This window comes from Lepidochelys kempii, chromosome 13 (genome assembly GCF_965140265.1).
Source record: "Lepidochelys kempii isolate rLepKem1 chromosome 13, rLepKem1.hap2, whole genome shotgun sequence".
Lineage (NCBI taxonomy): Eukaryota > Metazoa > Chordata > Testudines > Cheloniidae > Lepidochelys > Lepidochelys kempii.
The window spans coordinates 17,622,414-17,635,218 of NC_133268.1; the positions used below are offsets into that span (position 1 = coordinate 17,622,414).

General features: G+C 44.9%; 1 protein-coding gene across 2 annotated transcripts in view; it reads left to right on the forward strand.

Moving 5' to 3' along the window:
* Nucleotides 1–12,805, forward strand: part of PREX1 (phosphatidylinositol-3,4,5-trisphosphate dependent Rac exchange factor 1) — a 223,137-nt gene that overhangs the window by 133,901 nt on the left and 76,431 nt on the right. For both annotated transcript variants that reach the window (XM_073309488.1, XM_073309490.1), the window contains exons 8-10: nt 1,064–1,179; nt 2,655–2,804; nt 7,113–7,260. In XM_073309488.1, the coding sequence (XP_073165589.1) occupies nt 1,064–1,179; nt 2,655–2,804; nt 7,113–7,260 (414 nt within the window). The remainder of the gene's footprint in view (nt 1–1,063; nt 1,180–2,654; nt 2,805–7,112; nt 7,261–12,805) is intronic.

Here is a 12,805-nt window from a genome sequence, read left to right on the forward strand (position 1 = left end):
ACAATGCTCATTTGGCCAGTTTTGTGCTGGTTCATATAGTGGGGTTATTTTTAAATATGAGAGCCAATTAAAGCACAGCAGGTGCCAGCTGGATAGTTTTAAACATCTTCTATGCATAAAGGCCCAGGACATAACAGTGAAAAGGCCTTTCCTAGGTTTTTTAACAAGACACTTTAACAGAGATTCTTCTGTAAATTGAATGATCAGGGTACAAACTCTGATGCAAAGGTTGCATCAATGGGGCTGTTATACCAAACAATGATAGTATGAATGCAACATGCAAAGACTTTCAAAATGCATATAGCAAACCATGTAACACTAGCCTCTGTGTGTTTCACTGCCAGCTAGGAACTCAGAATGGAGGTTCTGAAAGTTTCCAAAAACTGTCAACCAAACAGAGGCCAAATTTAACTTTTTACCTCAAAATCATGCGAAACTGGAGGTTTCATCAAATAACATGTGGAATTCAGCTGTGTCCACTGAAATCTGTGCTGACATTTCTGGTTGGTTCAAACCCACAACAAAGCAAAACTCAGAGAGGTCAAAATGCTCATTAAATCTTGCAAAATGCAGCTGTTAGATCTTTTTGCTATGCTGACAACATGGCATAGTTATCATTGACATGTTGTGCAATAGAATAATTGAATTACTATATTAAATGGTCAGATCCCCATGAAAAGTGAAATTGGAATAATGTGGATGCAGTTGGCATGGTGGTTTTTTTTAGTCTTAATATATCTCAAACGGAGTGGAACTATTGTTTCTAGTGTTCACTAGATTTAAAGCAAGATATTTGTTATCAGCTACACTTGTTTATTCACATGTAGAATTGGTAACAATATAAATCCATCAGCCCCAGGTTTTCATTGCATTTAGTATATTATTTTTACTGCCTTATTAATAGTTACTTTCCCAGCTCCTAATAAAGTAAATTGAAACAGGATTACTGCAAATTATTTTAAAGATCTTTAAAAGAAAGCCAACACATTTACAAACTCCAATCTCTTCCTCTGGGCAAAGATAAAGGAGAGCTATTAACTGCATTTCTGATTCCTAATTGCAGAGTTGCTGGGAAAAAGGCGTCTAAACGTACCAAGTCAATCAACGGATCCCTCTATATCTTCAGGGGCCGAATAAACACAGAGGTCATGGAAGTGGAGAATGTGGAAGATGGGACAGGTAAGAGATCAGATTTCTCCCTCTAAGGACAGAGCAGGTCCATAGCCTCTCTTGGTAAACTGCAAAGTACAAAAGTACTGCATCTGGTTGCAGTTTGGGTCCTTCCCTGGGCCTTTGACTCAGGCCCCATGTGAGCAGCAAAAAGTATTATATACTCTTGTCATCTGAAATATTGTCAATTGTTACCCTGAGAATCAAGCCATTTATAAAGGATTTGCTGCCATGAATGAAATATGATCAGATATTACTGTCCTTGTGGGCTGGCACTGGAATTTGGCGTTGATAGAAAAGAACTAGTGGGTTTCAGTTCAAATCCTCAGTGGCCCACCTCTTGCTATTGCACTGGGTCATGGGGTTGGTATTTTGTCCTTGAGGCCAGGGGCAGGCTAAGGGGACAATGCAAGAGTCCTATGTTCTTAATGCAAAAATTCTCCCAATGTAAGTTGTGGGGAGGAACTAGTGGATTCCCAGGAGGCTCAGAATGGAGAATATTGACAAAGAGCAGATTCTTTTTCACTCAGCATTTTAGATCCAGATATTTTCTTTAAAGGATTTTCATTTGAAAGCTTCTAGTACGATGAGGCCAAGCTATAAAGCATCACTAATTAGGCCCCTTTTGGGGCTGAGGCCATGGACATGGAGCATGGAGACTGAAAAGGATTCACACTATAGGTTGCTGTAGGTCTGGGTTGTAGCAGAGAAACCAGGGGATGGTTCATGGATTCATTGCTTCCAATGCCAGAAGGGACCACTGTGATCAGGCAGTCAGACCTCCTATATAACACAGGCCATAAGGAGTGCCCTGAATGAATCACTGTTTGAACTAGAGGAGATCTCTTGGGAAAACACGGTGTGTATATGTGTCCATGTGTGAGGGAGTGTGTGTCACTTCCAGGTGTGCACTGCCACTCCCTGCCATATGTCATTTATGCTGGGGTGATGAGAGAATTTCAGCCTCTAAGGCTGTACTTTGACACTTTTCACTTTCCTTGGCAGGACCTTGCACTAAGGGATTTGTCTAATACAAAACATAAATACATCAGTGTATTTTCACTGGAACTCAAGCCATCGGTGAGTCCACTGCGGACTTCCACTGTTAACATGGCTCTTGGAATGAGACTTGTTCAGACTCTTGCTGACTGAGGGACTGCTCCTCAGGCATGGAACTCCCACTGCCATCAGTGGGATTTCTGATTGTTGAGCAGTCACAGTTTCAGGCCCATAATGTACAAGAACCCAAGTTTCAAACTTAGCACACTAAAGATAGGTACCTACATGAGTATTAGATTTTCAGAGGAGCTAAGCACCTTCAGTTTCCATTGACTTCCATAAGAGAGCTGCAAGTGTCCAGCACCTGTGAAATTCAGGGCATTTAAATATGGAAATTGTGTCCAAAGTTGTCCAAGGTTAATTTGTTTTCATTAAAGGGCCAGGCCTTCCATTCACTGTCTGGGCTGTGCTTTGTGTTTTTGCAGCAGATTACCACAGCAATGGCTACACGGTGACTAATGGCTGGAAGATACACAACACTGCCAAAAACAAATGGTTTGTCTGTATGGCCAAGACTCCAGAGGACAAACAGAAATGGCTGGATGCTATAATCAAGGAAAGGGAACAGAGAGAGAGTAAGTGAATGGCATATATTCTAACAGCACTGAGTGACTCACACAGGAGAGACACTGTGTATGTGAACACGTGTGTAGGCATACATGGATGTGTGCGTACATGTTTGGGTGACTATGAATGTGTCAGAGGGAGAGAGAAGCTGTTCTAGTTTCTTAAAGATTTCAGAGTAACAGCCGTGTTAGTCTGTATTCGCAAAAAGAAAAGGAGTGCTTGTGGCACCTTAGATACTAACCAGTTTATTTGAGCTTAAGCTTTCGTGAGCTACAGCTTACATCCGATGAAGTGAGCTGTAGCTCACGAAAGCTTATGCTCAAATAAATTGGTTACTCTCTAAGGTGCCACAAGTACTCCTTTTCTTTTTAGTTTCTTAAAGTTTTCCTCCATATGACAGTGGCTTTTTAATGGCCAACTTTAATGACAAGAGAATCAAGTGACTGGAAGCATCTACTTCTTAATTTACCCCATGGCATTTTAATCCCCATGCATCATTATATTTACAGGAATCAAATTGTCAGTTTCTTTTGTGCATTGAAGCACTTTGAAACGTCTACACTTAATCGATTTTTAAGTCTTTTATTTGTAAATAGAGTCTGCAAGATGGAAAAAAACAGCCTTTTGCCAGGCGGTGCTACAATCTCATCCTCACAAGGAATCAACCTAAATGTTTCTGGGCTGTGCATTGAAATAAAACAATTCAGGGAGAACATCTTTGGGACTGTTTGGACTTCGCAGACTAGGAATGCTGACAAATCTGTGCAAATGTTTGTGTCGCTTTTATCTTTCTGGAACTGAATGAAACACATGATTGTCTGATCGAACTGTTCTGTAAGAGAGAGGTAATGTCGATGGAGCCTAAACACAGGATGGGGAGCCAGGAATCCTTGAGTGAAAAGGTTCTGACACCAACTCCCTCTGTAGCCTCAGACAAGTTATTTGACTACTCAGCCTGTTTCCCTATCTTCAAAATGGGAACAATAACTCATTGGCAGAGGTGTGGCCAGTTAACGTTTCCAAAGCACTTTGGAGATTAGGAGCCTGACCTATAGAAGTGTCCTCCCATTTTGCAGGCACTGTTTTGTGGGTTGTGCACTGTTTTGTGCAGTTGGCCTCATTTGCAGCTGTAACTACCTACTTCTGCCAGCACAAACTTAGGTCAGTTTGAGACCCCTTTTTTACCTAAGCCCTATAAATGTTAAGTGATCCTGGTTTTCACTAGGAATTTCAAAGGATTTTAAGGAAGATGGACACCAAAATCCCACTGAAATTTAATTGGAGTTAGGTGCCTAAATCCCTCAGGCTGCTTTGGAAATCCCAGCTCTAATTATTATAATACAATACTTTACGGCATGATAAAATGCAGTACAGAGTAGTGTAATACAATACAAATTCCAATGTGGGCTGTTATCTTGGAATACAAGAATCATTGATAGCATGCCTTGTCATAGCTGAATGCCAAGGTACCTGCCAATAATAGGGAAACCAGCTTCAGAATACTGTCCAGCCATAGCATAAATGAAAGTGAACTCCTAACCTCAGGCCAAAATCAATACGAGAAGGAATATCTCTGAAGGCCAGTGAGAGAGTTTTACCTTTTTAAAGAATGTTTCAAACCATTGGAGGCTGGGAGGTCTCTGCTCACTAATCAATTCTGCATCACATTCTAACAGAGGGATCCTGCTGTGCTACTTTAGCATTTTTCATTCAAATGAAGTTCCTGCTCCCAGGCCTATGCTCAGAACACTAGCCCAAGTCACTCCAAATCTTCATTGCAGATGAAATTCTTGTTTTATGGCAGCTTGATGTTTTGTGCAATCAGGTTAAAAATAAAAAAGAGAGAAAGGTTTAATAAGAAACAAAAGAGAAAGGGTGAGACAAACAGAACCATGGTTAAATAAATGGTTGGGCAGGGGAGAGAAGAGACAACCATCGGGATGGTTGGGGACAAAGCAGAACCACAAGAACACTTAAAAATTAGAGTATTGTAATGATACAGGCTCTTTGCTGGTATACATAGGCACGGGAACTACGGGTGCGGGGGGTGCTGCAGCACCCCCGGGCTCCCGGCTACCACCCCACGCCCAAGGTCTTTGTTGCCGCCCCACACCCCGGGTCCTGGCTGCCACCCCATGCTCTGCTGCTGTCCGGCGCCCAGGGTCCATTCTGCTTAGACACGGACTCCAATTCTACAGCCTTGATTCAAAATTGTTGGTTACTTTTTGATAATTATGACCTCATCCACTGTGTGCCACGGTGTGTGCCTCTGTAAAGCAGGGGAAACAATACTTTCCTACTTTGGGGCCATAGTATGAAATGTAATATTTGTAGAATGCTTTTAGATCTTCAGGTGGAAAGTTACAGAGAAATATCAATTATTATTATTGTGCCTTTCAAACAGAGAATTCTGACTCAGGTGAGGAACCATCTGTTGGGGTAGCTGAACTCTTAACAACAACAACAATAAAAATACACAACAAAATCCTTAGGAAAAAAATACAGAAAATCTTGGTGAAGGAAGCGAAATTATATTTAAATGGAAAATTTCTCAAAATTTTATGTGCAGCATCAGCCACTCAGTCTTTTTTTTTCCGGCTGCTTTTCATCATCCTGGTTAATGACGTGGCAGTCGATGACAGGAACTCTGGATAAACACGACTATCATGTCAGACATTCCAGACCTTATTGGAAAGCTTCATTTGACTCAGTACTTGCAAGGTCACAGAGCTATCAGTGTTTGGATTAGAAACCTTGGTGAGCTTCCCAATTCTGTGTGATCCTGGAATGAGCTGTGTAGAATGTTCATTCTAGTCTGCTGTTTACATCGGAGTGTGGGGAATTCGGTCATGTCAGACCAGAATGAAACATGTGTACTATTACACTGGCTGTTTTCTATCACAAGTTCACATTGCAAATTAGCTTTGGCTACACATAACAGCATACATATTTGAATCAGATCATAGGATAGGGGAAGTAATACTAAGTCAGGAGGTCTGCAGAACCAAAACCTTTAGGCAGATATTGGATACATGAAACATGCTACCTTTGCAGAATGAAATATTGCATAAGACTCTCACTTCTTAAGCACAGGTACCAAACCTATGAAACAAATGCAATAACCGTTTGAAAAAACTCAAAGGCACTGTGGTGAATAATTGGTGGCTATTAGAGGTGTTAATTTATGTTCAACTTTATTTCTTCAAGCATAAAATAAGGCTAGAAGGGGTAAACTCGGCATCCTTTAGAGATAATTATGTATCTCTCTATCTAACTAGCCTTTCAGGCTGTTGCTTTAGTCTATAAAGTGAATGTACTGCTGGTGAAAGGTGCCAGAATAAAATAACTGGAAAATGAAGTCCTCTGTTCATTTGCCAGACAGGTACAGCACAGACAACAGCAGTGTGTGCTACCTCCATGCTCTGTCCCACCCAAGTGCCTTAACCCTCGATGGCAAGGGCAAAAAGATAGTTTCCATGGTCTTTCATAAGATAAGAAAGGCCAGCTGTGACATGGATGCATGTTCACTAGGAGATGGAGTCAGACCAATAGGCTGATTTCAGACTAGCCGTCTGGTTGTTGCAACTTTCAGTCATGATTAAATTGGGCCACATGCAAACTGAGAGCTGGAAGGTGACACCCTTCCTATATCCCATCACCACTTGCCTAAGTCATCCAGTATCTCTCCAGCTGGCTGCTTGATATGGTAGCCACAGTGTATCGTCTAGCACAGGGGCATTTATAAACAGCTTATTTACTGGCGGTAAGCCGAGGAATCAGCATTCATATCTAGATTGGGTTTAAGTCAGGGTCTGGATTTACTGTCAACAGAATTTTGGCCCCAATGATGGAAGTCTCTTAAAATCATCTGTTCTGACAAAATTTCTGTCATCTTGAACTAATTCTTGTGAGGGTTACAGCAGCACCAGGAGTGAATGGGGAATGATTTGTTTGTTTGTTTGTTTGTTCGTTCCAACTCGCGCATGTTCTCAGTGCATGTTTCTGAGAACATTCCACTATGTGGGATGTGATGGAAGCCTCGTGTTTGGGGTCCTTTGTTTCTGAGCTGATGATCTCCATGGGAAACTCAGAAGAAAGGCTGCAAGCTTCACCTGCGCACTGAACCACCCGTCAGTTTTGCATCCAGATTGTGAAGGGGCCCACTTTTCCAATGCTTGTAAAATAAGACACTGCCATAAACTCTTATTGTCCCGTGTGGCTGCTGGTGCTCTGTGTATGCGTCTGGCCTCAACTTTTGGCTTTGAGCGAATGCTTTGATGGCCAGGATCTGAGGGAACCCCTGCTTTGTATTCCAGGTCTGAAACTGGGGATGGAGCGGGATGCGTACGTCATGATTGCGGAGAAAGGAGAGAAGCTGTATCACATGATGATGACCAAGAAAGTGAACCTTATCAAAGACAGGAGGAGAAAATTAAGCACTGTTCCCAAGTGCTTTCTTGGCAAGTAAGTGGTGTTTGGTTTGAAAAGGCCCTTTCATGCCAATTAACCAAAGGGACTGGGTTTTCTGTGGATGGTATTGTGAGGGTAGATCAGCTGTGCTTTGCCAGGGCTTAATCGGAAAGGCCATAACCCCCATTACAGCTGCAGTTCATTAAAATTAATCATTAATTTCTATTCAGTGCTCTGTGCAGGCTGTACAATAGCAGCACATTCCACTGTGGAATATTTCACAACAATTATTTCAGATCGGCAACAGGAGTAAGGAAAAGAGCCTAACCTCCTGATAGCCCACCTGTAGGGGATGCTTTATGAGCAACGTTTGAACCCAGTAGAGCTACACCAGCCTCAGTATCAAATCTAGAGTGTGCTCATTTAGTTATTGCTCACCAGAGACAACATAAATTGAACAGGAGACCTCATGTCTTGTAGAAGTAAGGGATAAAAAGGACCTTCTTATGGGAGAAAACTCTCTCAGTCAGGCTAGACATTAGGAAATAATTCTTAACCGTCACAGAGATTATGTCTTGGAAGAGACACTGTGGAGCTGCCAGAGCACCATTACAAGAGGTGGTCAAGGAGAGATTAGATAAGGCACTAGTGGGACTATTGTAGGGAAATGTCCTGCACAGCTCACAGGGAGTCAGAGTTGGTGACCTGAGAAGACTTTTCCGACTCGACTGCCTATAGTTGAAATTATCAGCTGGGAAAAAATAATTTTGAGAGACAGCTTATCCAGATACTTCCCCTCCCTCCTGTTCCCAATCACTGTAGCGAGGTGGTTTGCATGCAGCAGCCCTTGGGTGTATGTGAAGTGGAAGTGATGCACTGTCTTTATGCCTGACAGACAGCAGTTTTGATGGACAGATTGGTATTCCTGGTAGAGTGAAAGTGCTTGACTCCTTTTTATTTTGCTACATTCACATGGAAAGCTTGGCTCTGGACGTGAGGCAAGTTCTAGTATTTCCCAGTTTATGGGCAACCAGAAGTGCCAGACCAAAGGGTTGTGTTCTCACAATAGAATATCAGGGTTGGAAGGGACCTCAGGAGATCATCTAGTCCAACCCCCTGCTCAAAGCAGGACCAATCCCCAATTTGTGCCCCAGATCCCCCTAAATGGCCCCCTCAAGGATTGAACTCACAACCTTAGGTTTAGCAGGCTAATGCTCAAACCACTGAGCTATCCCTCCCTCCTTTGCTGAGTCCCTGTATTTTATCTAGTTTCAAGAGTCATGGAATTTCCTGGTCAAGCTCTTTCTTTTTAAACATACTCTTTTTGGTATTGTAAATGTTTCACACTTTCTTCTGCTCATTGCCCTCAGTCCTGCCTGGCAACAAGCCTGATATTCCAGTCTTGGAAACCTGATGCAGCTCTGCCAATGTCCCACAATCCTGATCCCTCCTAGGACCCATGACCTACCAAAGCACCTTAATCCTGAACTATTGTGTCACTGCTATTTCATCCAGAATGCTACTCTTCTCCATAAAAAGTAGCTTTGCCAGTACACTTCAGCCTTTACCTAAAGCAACTTTGCTATTCTAGTCCTGGTTCCCCAGTACAGCTCAGCCAATGCATTTCAATCTTAGCCTTTTTGCAGACTTGCCATTCCATTCCTGGGCTTGCCCTGAACAATTCATTTCAGTGGTGACCTGCACATTTGTGGGCCATTCCAGCCCAGGATCTCAAAGAAGAAGTTACTGTCGTGTTGAATTGTGTGCATAGGCGCCAACTTCCCTGCTTTCCCCTGGGTGCTCGACCCCCTCTCTGCCCCGGCCCTGCCCCCATTCCACCCCTTCCATGTGGCCCTGCCCTAAGTCCATTCCAACCCCTTCCCCAAAGTCCCCACTCCAACTCCGCCCCCTCCCTGCCCCTATTTCAACCCTTTCCCCAAATCCCCGGCCCGCCTCCTCCCCTGAGCATGCCACGTTCCCGCTCCTCCCCCTTCCTCCCTCCCTCCCTCCCAGCACGCCACCAAACAGCTGTTTGGCAGCGGCCGGGGGGAAGTGCTGGGAGGTAGGCGGAGGAGCAGAGACGCGGCATGCTCGGCGGGGGAAGAGAAGGTGGCGGAGGAGGAGATGGGGTGGGGAGGAGGGGGTCTTGGCTGCCAGTGGGTGCAGATCACCCACTAATTTTTCCCAGTGGGTGCTTGGTGGTTTTGAGGTACAAGCATGTGTCAGCTGAGAATAAGATTGAGGCTGCTAAACTCATTTCACTCTTGCCCTTAGACTATCTCGCAGGATCCTACTGCACTAGAGCAATAGCTCTAAATGAGTCAAGGGAGAAAGTGTGGCTGTGGAGGAAAAAGCTAACACTGATGTGCTGTGAACTAGCCATAACTGCCTCCCACACTCTGATGTTATGAGTTATAGAAATATCAAGTGTATTTATTTTTTGGACTCTCCCTGGAATTGGATTCCAAGGAATGATTTATTAGAGAGTAAATCCACCTTGCTAAGTTCTCTTCAGGTGCACTGGCAGACCATCCAGGTATGCAAATAATCATACTCTGTGAAAGGGATGCTTTAGTGCCAAGAATGCATTTGCCACAAGGGTTGCTTTTTGTACTTTTTTCCCTGAGTTTTGCAATGTAGAGGGGTTAGCAACCCTAGAAAGTTTCAAATGTGTCTGGGCAGATTGGAGCAACCTAAATGGGTTGGAAAGATTTTTCTGTGTATTTCTTGAGGAGCAGAAACCCAGTAACTTCAGGAGTTGGGAGAAGTGATGTGGCTGTCAGAATTTAGAATTAAGACTAATCTAAATTATGCTGGGTACAAACCAGGGATCCGACAAGTGCCAAGGGGGCTTATAACAAGCTTTACCCCATCTCCCAACCCCACCTGAGCCGAGCAGAGCTGAGTATTTGCCCGTGGTCCCTATTTAAGCTGAGGCAAAAGTGTCCAAGCACTTTCTTGCCCCCAGGACCTAAATTGGCCATCTATACCACTTTCTACCGATTGAAGTGACAAGTGAAATGGATGACCATATATTTAGGGCTTTAAAGTGCATTTTATTGAAATAGAAAGGCAGGATTATAGACAATTCCTCAGAGAGATTATGTTTAAATACCAAGGGCTAAATTCTGCCCTCACACAGGTGCATACAGCTAACACTGAAATCATGTATGTAGTAGAATGTGACTCAACGACATTCCCAAATAGCACCAAATTAACTAACACATTTGTGGTAGGCACTGGTTACCAACTTTCTAATTGCAGAAAACCAAACAACCCTGCCCTGCCCCTTCCCCGAGGCCCTGCCCGTATTCTGCCTGCTTTTTGAGGCCCCGCCCCTGCTCATTCCATCCCCCTCCCTCCATTGCTTGCTCTCCCCCATCCTCGCTCACTTGCTCATTTTCACCAAGCTGGAGCAGGAGGTTGGGGTGTGGGAGGGGTGAGGGCTCTGGCTGGGGTGCAGGCTCTGGGGTAGGGCAAGGAACGAGTGTTTTGGGATGCAGACGGGGACTCCAGGCTGGGGCTGAATGCTGGGAGGGAGTTTGGGTGCAGGAGGGGGTGCAGGGTATGGGCTCTGGGAGAGAGTTTGAGTGAGAGAAGGGGCTCAGGGCTGGGTTTGGGGTGCAGGAGACGGTGCAGGGTGAGGGCTCTGGGAGGGGGCAGGGGTTGGAGTGTGGGAAGGGGTGCAGAGTGCATGCTCCGGGAGGGGGCTCAGGGCTGGAGCAGGGGTTGTAGTGCAGGAGGGGGTTCGGGATGCAAGCTCTGGGCAGCGCTTACCTCAGGTGGCTCCCAGAAGCGGATGGTATGTCCCTGCGGTTCCTAGGCACATGGGTGGCCAGGGGGCTCTGCACGCTGCCCGTACCCGCATGCACCACCCCCACAGCTCCCATTGGATGCGGTTCCTGGACAATGGGAGATGCGGAGCTGGCGCTCAGGGTAGGGGCAGCATGCATAGCCTCTCTGGCTGCCCCTGGGCCTAGGAGCTGCAGGGACATGCCAACCACTTCTGGGAACTGCACAGAGCCATAGCAGGCAGGGAGCCTGCCTTAGCCCCTCTGCACTGCCAACCAGACTTTTAATGGCCCAGTCAGCAGTGCTGACCAGAGCCACCAGGGTCCCTTTTTGACCAGGCGTTCTGGTCGAAAACTGGATGCCTGGCAACCCTACCTTTAGGGGAAATTTTGCTGTGTGCTGGGCTTCTGGCTAAGCTCTAGAGTGGTGTACTCCATTCCAGACATACAGACCAGGGAGTGAAACCGTGTTTAGACACCAGGGGGCAGACCCTCAGTTGGTACAAATTGTTCATTGATTTGCGCTATGAAAATTTATACCCTCTGCGGATCTGCCCCCAGATCTGAGAGGGAGGCTACAGCCCTTCCAGCTCCTGCTTTTTTTGTGTAGAACTAGATCCCTGGAGTTTGCTGGGACTCCCCAATATAAAACAGTTCTCTTTAAGTATAAAACTAAGAACTGATGGAGAAAAATAACTGAATGCTGCTCCAAAGACCCTGAAGCCTTTAGCAAAGTGAGATGGTTTTCTTAAGTACTACTTTAAGATTTCTATGGCATTTGGTTCTCAAGCAAAATAAGTGTTTGCTCTGCAGACTTAATAAACTCTGAGAAGTATGTGACCCAGAAATATTGGCAGCTGCTGGACTGTTGCCAAAAAAACATCTGTTTGAAGCCAAAGAAGGACAATTGGGAGTTTACAGGATGATGGAATTTTAACCTCATACATTTGTTAAGCAGGAGGGGGTGGGCGTGCAAATTGCCAGGTAGACAGCTGAGTGATCATTTGCACACACAGTTACTTGATTTTCATGACTTCCAGGCACAAAGGTAATAATATTGCAGGTAACTTCGCCTACAATTTAATTGCATGTTAATTTTTGAACTAAATGTGTTTTAACATCAGACCCTGAGTGTCTAATTCGGTCTTCCATGAGTCCCTGGGGCTTAGTTCCTCATTTCATTTGCTAATGACCCCTTCTGGCAGACAAGGAGTAACATTGACTGGCTCAAAGAAAAGACATATCCTACCTTCTTCACCATTAATCCATGGGGGAAAGCAAAGGATCGCCGGGGCGACAAGAGGAGTTCATAGTGTTTGTCATAATGGGGAAGAGGTTTGAGCATTAGCCTGCTAAACCCAGGGTTGTGAGCTCAATCCTTGAGGGGGTCATTTAGGGATTGGGGGCAAAAATTGGGGATTAGTCCTGCTTTGAGCAGCAGGTTGGACTAGATGACCTCCTGGGGTTCCTTTCAACCCTATGATTCTATGTGTCTCCATACAGGATTTATTTCACATACTACACAGCTACAGACTAGGGACCGAATGGCTAGGCAGCAGTTCTGCGGAAAAGGACCTAGGGGTGACAGTGGACGAGAAGCTGGATATGAGTCAGCAGTGTGCCCTTGTTGCCAAGAAGGCCAATGGCATTTTGGGATGTATAAGTAGGGGCATAGCGAGCAGATCGAGGGACGTGATCGTTCCCCTCTATTCGACATTGGTGAGGCCTCATCTGGAGTACTGTGTCCAATTTTGGGCCCCACACTTCAAGAAGGATGTGGATAAATTGGAGAGAGTCCAGCGAAGGGC